The sequence below is a fragment of the Vespa crabro genome, chromosome 19 (genome assembly GCF_910589235.1).
Source record: "Vespa crabro chromosome 19, iyVesCrab1.2, whole genome shotgun sequence".
In the NCBI taxonomy this organism is placed as follows: domain Eukaryota; kingdom Metazoa; phylum Arthropoda; class Insecta; order Hymenoptera; family Vespidae; genus Vespa; species Vespa crabro.
Genome location: NC_060973.1, coordinates 1,270,001 through 1,285,382, shown reverse-complemented (window position 1 = coordinate 1,285,382; position 15,382 = coordinate 1,270,001). Strand labels below are relative to the sequence as shown.

General features: G+C 34.8%; 1 protein-coding gene across 3 annotated transcripts in view; it reads right to left on the bottom strand.

The window, feature by feature from the left end:
• Positions 1 to 4,410: 4,410 nt before the first annotated feature.
• Positions 4,411 to 15,382, bottom strand: part of LOC124430685 (knirps-related protein-like) — a 14,277-nt gene continuing 3,305 nt past the window's right edge. For all 3 annotated transcript variants that reach the window (XM_046977619.1, XM_046977617.1, XM_046977618.1), the window contains exons 3-4: positions 9,547 to 9,624; positions 4,411 to 6,463 (exon numbers count right to left, since the gene is read on the bottom strand). In XM_046977619.1, the coding sequence (XP_046833575.1) occupies positions 5,072 to 6,463; positions 9,547 to 9,624 (1,470 nt within the window). In that variant the 3' untranslated portion in view covers positions 4,411 to 5,071. The remainder of the gene's footprint in view (positions 6,464 to 9,546; positions 9,625 to 15,382) is intronic.

Sequence of the window (15,382 nt, the reverse complement as noted above, 5' to 3'; positions counted from 1 at the left end):
GTTATTCGTCCATGTTGTTTCTCGGAACGTTTTTTTATTCGAAAACGAGAAATTATCGTTTGTGCAAGGACGATAGCAATTCTTCATCTTCCTTTTATTTTCTTCTTTTTTTTTCTTCTTTTCTTTCCTTTTTTTTTTATTTTTCAAATGACGGCCTGTAAAATAAAGAGACACTCTATACACCTTAAGAAACACGTTTCAGAACACGAAACGTATATTTGAATTTCTCGAACGTGCTTTTCACACGTATTATACATGCGTACGTTCAAACACATGCATTGGTATATATATACCAATATATATATATATATATATATATATATATTTAAGTATATATTGGTATATATATGTATATATTTAAGTATTAGGTATCACAATAAAAAAGTCATTTGAAAATCATAAAGTTTCCGCGTAAATGCAGACATGCCGAACATGTAAAGCAAAAAATGTCGAAGTACCGCCAAAACTAATTGATATTCGAATGCAAATCATTAATAATTTTCGTGGCCTCCATTGCGATATATATTTAATATATATATATATATAAAATATATGTATATATAACGTGATAAACGTATGCATATATCATATATGTACACGCATATGTATATATATATTTTTATTTATATATATATATAGGAATATATATGAGATATATATATATGTATGTATGTATGTACTGTATCACACTATGTATGTCTCGTGCGCTCAGAGAATTTATATTTCGTTCTTCGGTATACGTTGAATATTCATGCTACAGTATTATGAGTTTAACATGCTCATCTTCGCCGTGGGCTTTACTATATTATCTATTTATGTCCGTAACCTTTTCATAAATTTGCACGCAACCTTGTAATTTCGCCTCTGTCTCTCAAGAACTTCTACTACGTTGTCCAAGATGAAAAAGATTTTTATCATCCTTTATATTCTTCTTTTTTTTTAATTTTCTTTTATATATATATATATATATATATATATATATATATTTATATTTTTATTTTTTTCTTTTTAATCTCCCTCTCTCTCTCTCTCTCTCTCTCTTTTCATAATCGTTATTACGTCTTACAATGCATTGTTGTGTTCCTTCTCGTTTCCTAAACAAAACAAAAAAAAATAATAAAAAGCAGAACAAATAAGAAAGAAAGAATAACGATAGATATAAAAAAAAAAACAAAGAAGGAAAAAAAAACAAGAGAACAAAAAAAAAATGATTGAACGAAATAAAATAAGAATTTGATTCTTAGTTCAGCTAAGGTTAATGTCCTTCTCGTTGCTTTGACTTTCTTCGACTGACAATGCTTTGTCTCATTGTCAACAGTCGTATCGTCGACTACGTTGTCCTTTGTTTACGAATAAAGGTAAACGACGTGACTGGAGGAGGACTCTCAAAGTCGTAGAATACAAGGGACATATGTACATATATATATATATATATATACATATATGTATGTGTGTGTATATATAATATATATATATATATATGTATATAACGAATGTTACACATTGATATATGTAATAATCAATTTTATTATATTCTAAAAATAATATCTTAATGGAGGAGTGAACTTTGTATTATTTTTCCTTTTTTGTTTGTGTGCTTTTTCCTCTGTTCTCTTTTTTCTTTTTATTTTTCTATTTTTTTTTTTTCTTCTTTTTTTCCTTTTTTCTCTCTCATTTTTTTCTTTTTGTTCTTTCATATTCAATCTAGCCTTCCATAGTTTACAATAATGTATGCACATATATATATATATATATATATATATATATATATATATATATACACACACACATACGTACATACATACATACGTACATACAACATTGACATGCATTCATACATAACGTTGTTGATTTCTTGTGTTCATGTATTTACACTTTTGTCCCAGCCTAATTAAATAAACACGAATACATAATAAACCTACGATTGCACGTGTGTCCGGGTATTTTTTTTTCTTTTTTTCTTTTTTTCTTTTTTTTTTTTTTTTTTTTTTTTTTTTGAATTAATATTGAGGGCTTATTGATCTTATGTTAAAAAAAAAAAAGAAAAAAACAAGAAGAAAAAAAAGAGAATATATAGAGAAATGGACAAAAGGAAATGAGAAAACGAAACGCGTGGAAAAGAGATATGGACTATCTTGATTTTTTTTATAACATTAATTATTAATTAGTGTCTATGATAAAACGATATTTGCGAAATATTTTTCGGTAATATTTCATTGAACGAACGATTTGACAATTACATTTTTCCCATATATATATATATATACATACATACATACATACATACATACATACATACATACATTCATATATATATATATATCAATATTAATCTTCCATCAAATCAATAGCGATTAATCATGCGATACAATTAACGCATCGATTTAAATACAAATGCAATTAATAATCATTCATTTAATTCTATACTACCTAACATCTAACAATGCTAATAAAAACGAACTCGGTGCATATATCTGACACGAATCGCGATAATAAATGCGAGTTAAAAAAGAAGAAAGAAAAGAAAAAGGAAAATCGAAAAAAAAGGGAGGAAAGAAAAGAAAAAGAAAAAGGAAAAGAAAAATAGGAGAAAGAACTAACATCGTGTTTTTCATGATATTTACACGTGATCATTAATGTAATAATATCGAGAAGTCCAAAGGAGGAGATAATAAAAATAAGATGATGAATTTGATAAATGAAATGAAAAAAGGAGAAGAAAAAAAGAAATAAAAATGAAAAATGAAAGAGCACAGAGAGCGTAATAAAATAATAAAGGGATTGAATATTATTCTCTAGAATGAAAAAAAGGATTTTAAAAAAAGATTAATTCGTGTGTGAGAGAGAGTATGTGTGAGAGAGAGTGTGTGTGTGTGTGAGAGAGAGAGAGTAAGGGCACACGTAACTGCTAGCCAACTAGCCAGCATGGACGGAAGACGGTTGGGTGTGAATCCTGAAAACGATATCTTTGCTACTACCTCTCGAGTTTCTTGGATTCCAAGGATCACGACGAACGTTTTCTTTTACAAAGATCGCGCACACTTCTTGGCTCGCACAAGTAGATGGAGAGTTAAAAGCGAATCTGTGTTCGACGAGTCGCGAAGAGCCGGTATAAAGTAGCCAGCAAAAGTATAGTCCACGTTCGTACATACATACATACATACAAATGTACATAGGTAGATAGATAGATAGATAGATAGATAGATAGATGAAAAGATAGATAGATAGATAGATAGATAGATAGATATAATACATACATACAATACATATATATATATACAGAGTAGAAAAGGTAAAGAAATGGTTCAAAAATTTTCGCGCGTTATAATTTATCTCTTGTGTGTTTTTTTTTCTTTTTTTTTTCTTTTTTGTTTTTTTTACTTTTTACCGATTTTACAAATTACATTATACGAAACAATGTTTACGAATTATTACAAGTTTTTACAGAAAATATATATATATATATATATATATATATATATATATATATATATATATATACTGTTTGAAATTTCTGTCTTTCTCTCCTTTTATCTTTATCTCTTTCTCTTTCTCTTTCTATTCATTCTCTTCTTTCATTCTACATCCAACTCACGAGAGACGAAAACTTTACGGTCGGAGTTTACATTGGCAGGCGTCGAACGCTCGTAAGATAAAGCGTTTACCAGACGTTCGACGCGTGTACGAGCTCTTTGTAACGCGCGTTCCAAACACGTGTGCACCCCGCGGTTTTACGTGTTCATCCGGCGAATCGCAAGCACACAACACTCTCCTTCGTCCCTTCACGTAGAATCCTTTTTCTCTTTCTCTCTCTCTTTCTCTTTCTCTTTCTCTTTCTCTTTCTCTCTCTCTTCTCTTATCCATTTATTCTCTTTTTTCCTTATCCTTCTCTATTTGTCTACCGATCGAGAAAGAACGTAAGATCGTTAATTAAACTATCGATATTTCATTCTAAGATCGATCATAAGAAATTGAGACGCATTTCGATCGAACGATTGAACGATCGAACGATCGAATCACTTTTTTTATTTGTTTGTTTGTTTGTTTCCTTGTTCTTCTTTATTTATTTATTTTTTGTTTGTTTGTTTGCATTCCTTTCGATCATGTAATCGATTTCGTTGAAACAAAATTTTTCAATGTTTAGATGCATTATAATAAATACAATTTTGTCGATTGAATAGTGGATTTCATTCGTTTCTTTCTTTTCTCTCTCTCTCTCTCTCTCTCTCTTTCTTGATCGATCGATCGAATTATTGTCTTTTTTAAATCCTTTTGATCGTTTATTTAATTCAGTTGAAACAAATTTTTCATATGCTTAAATGTAATATATTGTATTAAATGCAATTTTCTTAATTGAATAATAAAATTCGTTCTTTTATTTTCTTCTCTCTTTCTCTCTCTCTCTCTCTCTCTCTCTCTCACTCTTTCTCTTTCCCTATCTCTTTTCTAACTCCCTCACTCTCCATCTCTCTCCCTCTCTCTCACACACATATATACACATACACACACATACGAGCTCGCATAAATACGCAAAGTCCGTTTAGCAATACCAATGGAAATTGTGAATAAAATTAAATATAACAAAAAGGGTTATCTTCGTAGAGAATCGTTGTCAAAGTCCATCGTGCGCCTATAGCAATTTTCGATTTCACCGTTTTGCTTAGGCACCTTCCTATTATCTCACACATATCTAACGTAGATCGCGTATAATAGCACCCTGACCTTTCTCACGGTATAGGAACGATTTTCGGTAGACTAGAAAGAGATAGAGAAAGAAAAGAAAGAAAGAGTAAGAGAAAGACAGAAAGAAAGAAAGAAAGAAAGAGAGAGAGAGAGAAATAGAGAAAAGAAGTAAAATTTTTCATAGTAAACGCATTTTTAGAATACGAAAGGATCGCTTGTTTTCTTTCTTCAAAGAAAAGTATTCTTACGAGTCATCGTGGAATCATAAATTCCATATTCTGGGAGGGGTTGGGCTTGGGGTTGTGGTTATGGTTGAGAGAGAAGAAGAGAGAGAAAGAGAAAGAGAGAAAAGAGAGAGAGAGAGAGAGAAGAAAAGAAAAAGAAGGGCTTAAGACCTCGTAGTGAGATCGATAGGTGCAGGCCTCTTCTTCAAGGGTGGGCTGTCCCTGTCGCTGTCTTCTTCCTCCATGTCGAGCTCGTCTTCCTGAGTAGGATCAACTACGCTGGCGGTCGTTGATTTCATTGAAAGATCTATGGGATTGTCTTGTGGTGGTAGACAATCAATGTCGAGTTCGGGAGTCGAGCTCAAAGATTCTCTATCGGATGAAGTTTTTAAAGATCTCGGTGAAGATCCACCTCTTGTTAATCGTTGTCTCTTTAGTACCGCGTCTAAATAAAATCTTTTGCTATAATTTTCGGTCGACGTAGTGTTCTCTATCGTCGATCTAACGTTCTGATTGTGAACGTATTTGTCATTGTTGTTGTTATTAATATTATTATTATTATTATTGTTGTTGTTGTTGTTGTTGTTGTTGTTATTATTATTATTATTACTATTTGGACAGGAGTCTTTGTCATCGATGTTAATAATCGTATTCGTTGTTGTCTCGATACTCGTCGTCGTTGGAACAACGGTCAACGTCGTCGTTGTCGTCGTCGTCGTTGTCGTCGGTGACGTCGATATCGTCGAGGATACATCATCGATAACTGGGGAACTTCTATGTACGCTAGGTGAGTGACAAGACGGTACCAAAGGGTGAGAACCGCCGTGTGGAGTCGCGTATAGATGATAAGGCGAGAACATTGTAAGACTTGGGGGTGGTAAGAACGCCGGTTGAATCAAGGACATTCCACCGAGATGAAAACCAAGTGGTAACGTCATCATCTCTTTACCCAATGCCGAGAGTTCGGCTACCGAGTGTGGCAAATGAGAATGTAGCGGTCGAAAGCCTGGATGTCCAACAAACGCTGCCCTTCTTTCTGATATTTCAACCGAACTGTCGCTGTTATGGGATTCCGGAGAACTTATACTAGGAGACGTTGAATTCTTATAATCGTCCAATCCAAGCAACAATGTATCCTCCTTCCTTTGACTCGGATGTAAACCGATCGGTGGACTCATTGCTTTTCGTTGTTGTTGAGATAATTGAGGATTCGCTGTCAATGCTTGAGAATAATGATGCTGTTGTTGCTGTTGTTGTTGCTGTTGCTGCTGTTGCTGTTGTTGCTGTTGTTGTTGTTGTTGTTGCTGTTGTTGTTGTTGCTGTTGCTGTTGCTGCTGTTGTTGTTGTTGTTGTTGTTCCTGAAGAAGACAATGGATCTTGAACCAATTAGATCTGCGCCCATAACGCGAGCTAGATTTCGACATTCCAACGAGAAGGCACTTTCTTAAACGGCAGGCTTTACAGGCAGTACGATTCTTCTTGTTTATCACGCATTCACCGCCGTTCTTGCATTCGGATATACTGTTTAGATTGTTGTAAGATCTTCCAAAGAAGGACTGCAAACAGAAACAGAAAGATAAAAGATAAATTATATCGTTAATAAAATGATCGTAGTAATGGAGATTGAACTACATCCACGCATAATCGCGGTGTACTCGTTATCTCATCAATTCATGATAGGAGAGGGGGAGAGAGAGAGAGAGAGAGAGAGAGAGGGAGAGAGAGGGAGATCGCTCGTAGGAGAAAGAAAAGTGAGACGGGGTTAATTAACCAAATGCCGCAATTGCCCGCGATTCCGACACCGTTTCTCTCTCTCTTTCTCTTGCGCGCACATTTCTAAGAATAATTTTTCTTCTTTCTTTTTCTATTTCATTCTTCGTGACTTTATTACCAAGAGATTGCTATTACAATTTGTCCAATTCTTTTCAATGTATTCATTACTTTAATACATTGTTCCTTCACGAAACTTGTACAGTATCATGATTAGAGATTTCTTGCTTGTTATTGTTATTGTATTTTAATTATTACAAAGCTAACACGTACGCATTCTTATTTTATCTAACAAAGTGTAAACGAGTTGATTAAATCGATTCACAACGGTGAGATCTCGTTGGTGTTTAGAAAAAGGCAACGTTGTCCACTTTCGCTTTTTCTTTACATATACAACACACGTATATACAATATATATGTGTATATAATATATATATATATATATATATATATATATATATATATATATATATATACATAGACACGGTATGTTATTAATTGTTTCTGGTTCGTTTGTCCTGAAAACGAGCTCTTCCTGCGGCCCAGTGATCCCGATGCGCGCTTCGCCGAGACCCACGACGGCGGCGGGCCGGCTTCGCGTTCCACTTGTCCTCTTAACTTGTCGTTTCTCTCTATCTCTTTTTTTAGTAGTAGTAATAGTAATAGTAATAGTAGTAGTAATAGTAGTAGTAATAGTAGTAGTAGTAGTGATAGTAGTAAGTAGTAGTAATGTATTATACGTTCGTGTAAATGCTTAGAAGGGCTTTGAAGAGGGGTGTAAGTACGACGTTTCAGGAGCGATGACACAATCGAGAAAATGCTACCGTTATTACGTGCTCTCTTCCATCAACCTCGCTAGAACACAGTGCACCTCGGAGGATTATGCAAACGCGGGTCCTCCTTTAAAGTTGCGCGACTTTACTTGATACGATGATAACGATTGTTTTCTTTCCTTTTCCTTTTCTTTTTTTTTTTTTCTTTTCCTCAACTCATATATTTTTGATTAACACGTTTATACGTACGTACAACTTTATGCATTAATAGATTAGGGGTCTCCCATTGCAATGGTATATGCAATAACAGGTTATTCTTATCTTTATTGTTTAATAGAATACTCCTTTTTTTTCTTTTTCATGCAAATTTCATTTCCGTAGATTTTTCTTTTTTTTTTTTTTTTTTCTTGAATTAACGAGGTTCATCTTCGCGATAGTTAATATCGTTTAAAGAATTTTCAATTAAATATTAAAGCTATTACTAAATTTTATCGTTTAATAGGATATTTTTTTTTTTTCTTTTTTTTTCGTGCAAATTTCTTTTTTGTAAACTTTTTTAAAAGTCTACGAGTAGCATCTTCTTTGCTATATAGTAAATACTATTTTTAAAGAATATATATATATATATGATAATGATATTTCCCCGTGATTATCTCTGATCAAGAAGAAATTATGAAAATTGGACGTATAGAAATCGGGCTCGTGATACTCGTTATGATGTGATCGATTCGAAGTGAAAAGAAAAAAACAAAAAAAAAACAAAACAAAAAAAAAGAAGAAAAAAGAGAAAGAAAAATAAAAAGAAAATGAAGAAAACGAAACGAAACGAAAGGAAACGAAGCGAAAAGAAAAGAAAAGGAAAAAAAGTAAAAATAAAATAAAATAAAATCGACGATGAGAGAACACGGCCCTGAGAGATGCGAGCGCACGTGCACCCGTTTCTCGATTTCGTTCGAGTCTCTCGAGGCGATGCTTCCGGCGCTTCGCACTTGTCCGCCACAATTGTTTCCGCCCTAGTTCACGGTTACGTCAGCTCGACATTGTTTCGTTTCGTTATTTTCGTTTTCAGGCCCACCGTAGCATGTCAGTTCTCCCTTCTCCTCTCCCACCCCCTCTTTCTATCTCTCTCTTTCTCTATCTCATTCTGTCTTTCTCCCTCCATTGCACGTAGGATCGCGCGCTTTACGCTCGAGTTAGAACTCGCGATCCGTGCCCCGCTTTAGAGATTAGCAAAGAAAGATTACAGTCAAGTCAGACACCGATGATTCGCCTTTCTAACGAAATTAAATTCATTTCGATTTAAACACGCGAAGAAGTTAAAAAATCAATAAGTAAATAAATAAATAAGTAAATAAATAAATCAATCGATAGATAGAGACATTTATTATTTGAGTTTCATGAATGAAGAAAGTGAAACCAAAAGATAAATAGATAAAAGAAAAGAAAAATAAAGTAGGTAAGAATAAAGATAAACGAATGATGAATAAGTAAATAAAATTATATATATAAGACGAATATATGTATATTGAATGAAAATAAAAGTTGATTAAATTAAGTCGAAGAGAAATCAATTTCGATCGGTTCAGATCGGATCAGTAGGATAATGAACGATTGGAGAAAATTGATTTGACGATTGAGTTTCTCGATAGGTTTCTAATCAGTTCTAATCGATCGGGCAGGTGGCCCCCGCCGCTACACGGTTGACACGCATGCTTGGCCAAACGCTTTTAACCTCGGCCACGGAACGGGTCGTGAAAGCGATCGCTGTCGTGCTGCTGGTGTTTTGCGAAATCACGGGAAAGAACGACGACGTCGTTTGCGAGTAACTGCTGCTGGTTTAGAATGGTGGGAGGAATTAGGAACGAGCGAGGAAAACTCAATGCGAATTTGTACGAGCTAATCTCCTCTCTCTCTCTCTCTCTCTCTCTCTCTATCTCTATCTCTCTCTCTGTCTTCGCCTCTTTCATTTTCTATCTTTTTCACTTTCTGTCTCCTTTCTACTCTTCTGTAATTTTTTATTTTATTTTTATTATTATTATTATTATTATTATTATTATTTTTTTTTTTTTTTGTTGATCTCGTGAGAAGAAACTCACCTTGCAGCCCTCGCAGGTGAACGCGCCAAAGTGGAAGCCAGCCGCGGGTTCGCCGCACACCTTGCATTGCTGATTCATCTGTAACAAAAGAAGAAGGACTTTTATCATCATTTGCCATTTCGTTCGAGTTCATGATCCCGAGTTCATACACCCAGGTATATACAAACACATATAGAATACACATACGTAAACATATATATACATAAACGCACGGAGAGACGCACGCGAAGACGGGCACGAAAATATAAACGATTGAATATAAATGTACAAATACATCGGAGAATTATGAAAGAGGTGGTGTACGACGGACGCTTTTATGCGACTTATTTGTAGAAACTAAAGTGTTTATTTTTTCACTTTATTCAAACAACGATGGGACGCTCGGAAGAGCGTGATTCCTTTCGAGTTAAATCCATCGAGAGTGCCGGAGCTACGATATATCGTTCTAAGACTTTCTAATCTTTTTGTTTTTGTTTTCTTTTTTTTCCATTTATTTCTCTCTCTCTCTCTCTCTCTCTTGCCTCCTATCTCGTATTTTTTCTCTTTTCTTTTTTCGTAATAATCGTCAAGGTTAATTCTTATTTTTTTTTTTCTTCTTTTTTTCTTTCTTTTTTTCGGAAATATTTGCCAATATAATCAATATGAAGTGATGTTTATCATGGGATTTCGTAATTAATTATTTCATTAAGATGAATGTCGATATTAAAAATTTTTCTAACTTCAAAAAAAGAAAAGAAAGAAAAAAAGAAAGAAAAAAAGAAAAGAAAAAGAAGAAAAATATTTCTTCGTTTAATCGATTTCGTTAAATGAGTCATTCGACGAATGGTGATCGATTAATTATTGTTATTATTATTACTATTATTATCATTATTATTAATATTATTATTAATATTATTATTATTATTATTATTATTATTATTTTGATAAATTTTGAAAGTGACGAATTTTATCGGTCGCTATTACAAACCGAATAGACACCATGATCGCGCACACGATTGGGAAATAGAAGAGTCTCGCGATTGTGCAATAGTCGGAGCTCTTTGCGCTTGGCGCGCGCGAATCGCTGAATCGTGGCAAAGCGGTGCGTGTTACGTTCAACGAGCGGAAAACTCTTGTGCACGGTTGCTTTTTTTTTTCTTTCTTTCTTTCTTTCTCCTCTTTTTCCTTCCTTTTTTTGCCCTCTCTTTTCTTTTTCCTTTTCTTTTCTCTCTCTCTCTCTCTCTCTCTTTCTCTATCTCTCTCTCTCAATGTCCTTTCTACGCCGAGATCCTTTTTTCGCTTTCTTTCGATCAACCATCCGGAAAACGCAACGCGATCTACTCTCGATCCTCCTGCTTTTCACACATCGACGATTTTACCTTGATTTAGAATATAACATTGTATTTCATGATTAGAATTTTAACATACCTATAGAAAATTTATAATCAACGTTATAAATTATTTTTCGCCTGACAGGTATTGGATCATTTCTTTTTCTTTTTTTCTTTGTTTTTTTTTTTTTCTTTTTTTTCTTTTTCAAGGAATATCATTTATCATATTTCACATCCAATTAACAAAGTTATTATTAAAACGTATCGTATCTCACCATATCTTATTAATCGTTTAATTATCTATCTATCGTTTCTTTCTTTCCTTCCTTCCTTCCTTCTCTCTTTTTCCATTTTTCTTACTTCCGTTATTTTCCACGTTATTTAAGTTATCGGTGATACTGATGTATCTTTTCATTTGAAAAATTTAAAATTCTATTATCTCTCTGTCTCTCTTTGTAAATGGTCTTCTTTTGATCCCTATTCGTCGTTCGTTCAACGGGCGAATGTCAAAAGTTAAGATTGTTAAGAAATATGGGACAATAGTGATGACCCACATACGTGTTTGGCCCGAAGTATACGTATCTCGTCTATGTACGTATATACATCAGCATTCGCACACACACACATACACATACACATACACATACTCATATACACATATATACAAACATACATACATACATACATATGTATGTACGCGTGTAGGTAGAGATACGCACGTACGTGCCAGAGTACGTTACGTTCCCTCGTAGGCTCTCTTTCGACGACTTTCATACATGACGGACTGTCGCTAAATGGGAAAGTAAATCTTAGCTAATGGAAGAGACATCGAATGTTTGATCAACGGAGTCTCTCTCTCCTGACCTACACCCCACAGTCGTTGACACTTCTCGTTCGAGCTCTGAGCCGAACGTAGCCGAGCATAGTTTCCTACCAGAAACGACGTTCCTACGCGTGTAATTTTAATTCCGCCTTCGATTATTTTCTTTTTTTGTTTTTTCTTTTTTTTCCTTTTCTTCTCTTTTCTTTTCCTTTTTCTTTTTTATTTTTCCGCCTTCAAACACGAACCACTATATTACTATAACTACGAAAACGACTAGTACAACGAGGACAGATCAATGAACGAACGACTTTCATACAATTTCTATTATTCTCCTAGTCAGTATACTTTAAAATCATCGACAATAGATCTGTTCGATCGATCGATCGATCGATCGATCATTCTCTTTACGTACGTACATTGTCTACGTACATACGTTCTATTTTCTCGTATTGTTCTCTCTCTCTCTCTCTCTCTCTCTCTCTCTCTCTTCCACCCTCTCATTTACTGAGATTTTCGTAACGGAACACTGTCACGGACTTGTGAACGTTTTCGAGTTCACATCGCGAAAAACAGATGGATGTGGTAATCGCTGCGGTTCGATCGTCTCGCCTTCCTCGAAATCGTTCTCTCGATTCGCTCGATTTCGATTGAAAACTTTTCGATCTCGATCTCAATCTCTCTTCCTCTCTCTCTCTCTCTCTCTCTCTCTCTCTGTATATATATATATATATATATATATATATATATATATATATATATAACACATCGTTGCACTTTTGATTGGACATACGATCAATACTTTTAAATAAATAATTATATTAAAATTGAAATCCTATTTGGTCTTAAAAAAAGAAAGAAACAAAAAACAAAACAAAAAAAGAAAAAAGATATAGAAAAATATCAAAAAAATCAAAAGAACAAAACAGAATAGGAGAAAAAAAAGAAAGAAAAGGATAAAGAAAGACGAGAGATAAAAGTGGTAGTAAGTGAATAAGCATTTAAGTATACAAAACGAAGAACGACAAATGATAGAAATGTTCTCAACACTATTTTTATAATCTCTTTCTCTCTCTCTCTCTCTCTCTCTCTCTCTCTTTCTAAGTAAGCATACCGTTCTTCTTATTACGTTAATTCGAAAGTACGTCAAAGCGTTTGAAATCGGCCGAAGGATCGATTCGCTGCTTGGTCTCGGCCTTCGTTAAACGCGCGCGCGTTCTCTTGGTAATAAGCGTTCTCGATTATCGTCGAGAATGGATCGCGACGACGCCGACACCGGCGATCATCGTCAAGATCACCGAGGATCATCGACGTCGTCGTTGCGCGATCCTCGCTTAAGAGAGAGCCGTGAGAATCGTAGCGACTTCTGGCTGTGTCGGCTTGCAGCCATCTCTCTCTCTCTCTCTCTCTCTCTCTCTCTCTCTCTCTCGATCAGCAACTGGATGCTAACGATCACGGCAGCTTATTTTCCAACGTTCAAAGGGAATCATATCGAAGATATGCCTCTCGTCCTCCTTTCTCGCGTTGACCTTCTCGATAAAACAGCCCCCAACACCCTCGCTTCTTCTCTCTCTTTCTATCTATCCATCTCATTCTCTCTCTCTCTCTCTCTCTCTCTCTCTCTCTCTCTCTCTCTCTCTCTCTCTCTCTCTCTGTTTCTTCACGTCGACGGAAAGAATCGCGTTGATTGACGATCTCGCAACGCCAAGAGCCTCTCAGGTTCAACGTCCCTCGAAGCCTTCTTCTTCTTCTCCTTCTTCTTTTTCCTCTTCATTCTCGATAATAATCCAAGAGATCCGGATTCGATCGACTTTAAACGCGACCCAAAATGATCTTTTATTCCTTTTCCGCGAATCCGATGCATTAAAAGCAAGAAATCATCTAATCATTGTCGTCTTCGTCGTCGTACTCATCGTTCGCGTCTTCGTCTAAGATAGTAAACTCGATGAGTATTGCACAACGATTCCGGATGAAGGATTCTTTGCTCGTCGTGTCGTTTCTTAAAATAACTTTGAGTCGAGCCGAAGGAGACTTAATGAGAGACGCACTTTAATCGCGGCGATTAAAGGTCATAACTTACGCAGAAAAGATAGAAAGAGACAAACGGACAGAGAAAGAGAGAAAGAGAGTAAGAGTAAGAGTAAAAGGGGGGAGAGTGAGAGAGAGAGAGAGAGAGAGAGAGAGAAAAAGAGAGAAAACGGGAATGAGAATGGGGGGGAAAAATGAAAAGAAAAGAAAAAATGAGAAAAATGGAGGAAAAAAAAAACGTTACGTTTGAAGACAGCTTTTTTTTTTTTACCTAATATTTAATGTTTACGAGCGTCGATTCTGTCGGACATTTTAGTACACGCATTAAAAAATATGTACCTTATTATTATTTTTGGAAAAGGTAAGGAAAATCATGAGATGACCAAGGCCTCGAAGTTTTTCTTTTTTCGAAAGATTATCTTTAAATCGGTTACCATTGAATCACTTCTTTTTTCCTTTTTTCCCCTTCTCTCTCTCTCTCTCTCCTTTTCTTTCTCTGCATTTTTTACGACGGAGGGTGACGAACTTGCAACATCTTTTTCGGCTGACGGTGATGCGAACCTTTACCTTCGCAATTTTTTCTCTTTCTCTTTCTCTCTCTCTCTCTCTCTCTCTCTCTCTCTCTCTCTCTCTCACACTCTTTTCCTAACAGCGAGGGTAAAAAAAGGAATATGAAAAAAAGAAAAAAATAGAGGAAAGAAGATAGATACTCGTGAAAACATGCGTACGCATTGTTACGGGATCAATGGAGAAAGAAGAAAAAAGTACCGTAAAAAAGAGAGAGAGAGAGAGAGAGAGAGAGAGAGAGATGGTTCCGAATGATCTTTTTGCGTAATCCATACGAAGGGCATTCGACTTTTTATTATCGACGAAAAATAACCGCCGCCGACCTCTCTTTTTTTTTTCTATTTACTCGGTCGTAGTAAAAAAATAAGACGTGAGAAAAAAATAACCTCCTATACATCTTCTTTTTTTAGGCCCTTGTCTAACGCGGCAGGTCATTTTTTTCTTCTTCTTCTTTTTCTTCTTTCGTTTTTTTTTTCTTTCCATTTTTTTCCCTCTTTTCTTTTTCTTTTTTTACCTTTTTATCTCCTTTCCTTCGTCCCCCACCCACTCTCATTCTCATCCACCACTTCTTTCCACACAAACACACACACACACACATATGTTCGGTCCGTCAAGAAAAACTTTAATTATCAGGGACAATCGTATAATGATAAAGAATGAAAGTGCCGTTGAAGCAGAGTCTGTTGTATGTTACGCCTGTTTCCCGAGAGCATTTAAACCTTGCCGACGGCCAACATAACTAAGTACTTACGTCTTAAATCCTTTGATGTGAATAAATCGTCACGAGAACAAAACTGATTTTAATCCGATATTAAGATTTTCTATATTTCGAAATAAATTTTTCATTGCCGTTGCGTTTTCTTTTTTTTATATTTTTTTTCTCTCATTCCTTTTTTTTTTTTGTAACAAAAATAAAACTCATCGATCGTTATTATATTTCGTGTCGAACGATGAAAAGTAAAGAAAAAAAAAAAAAGAAAAGAAAAGAAAAGAAAGAAAAGGAAACAAAATGTTTAATTCAATATTCAAATTGATAATTACTAGCTCATGTTACTCGCATATGTATATGTGTGTGTATGTCGTGAGCGCTTATAAATATATATATATATAT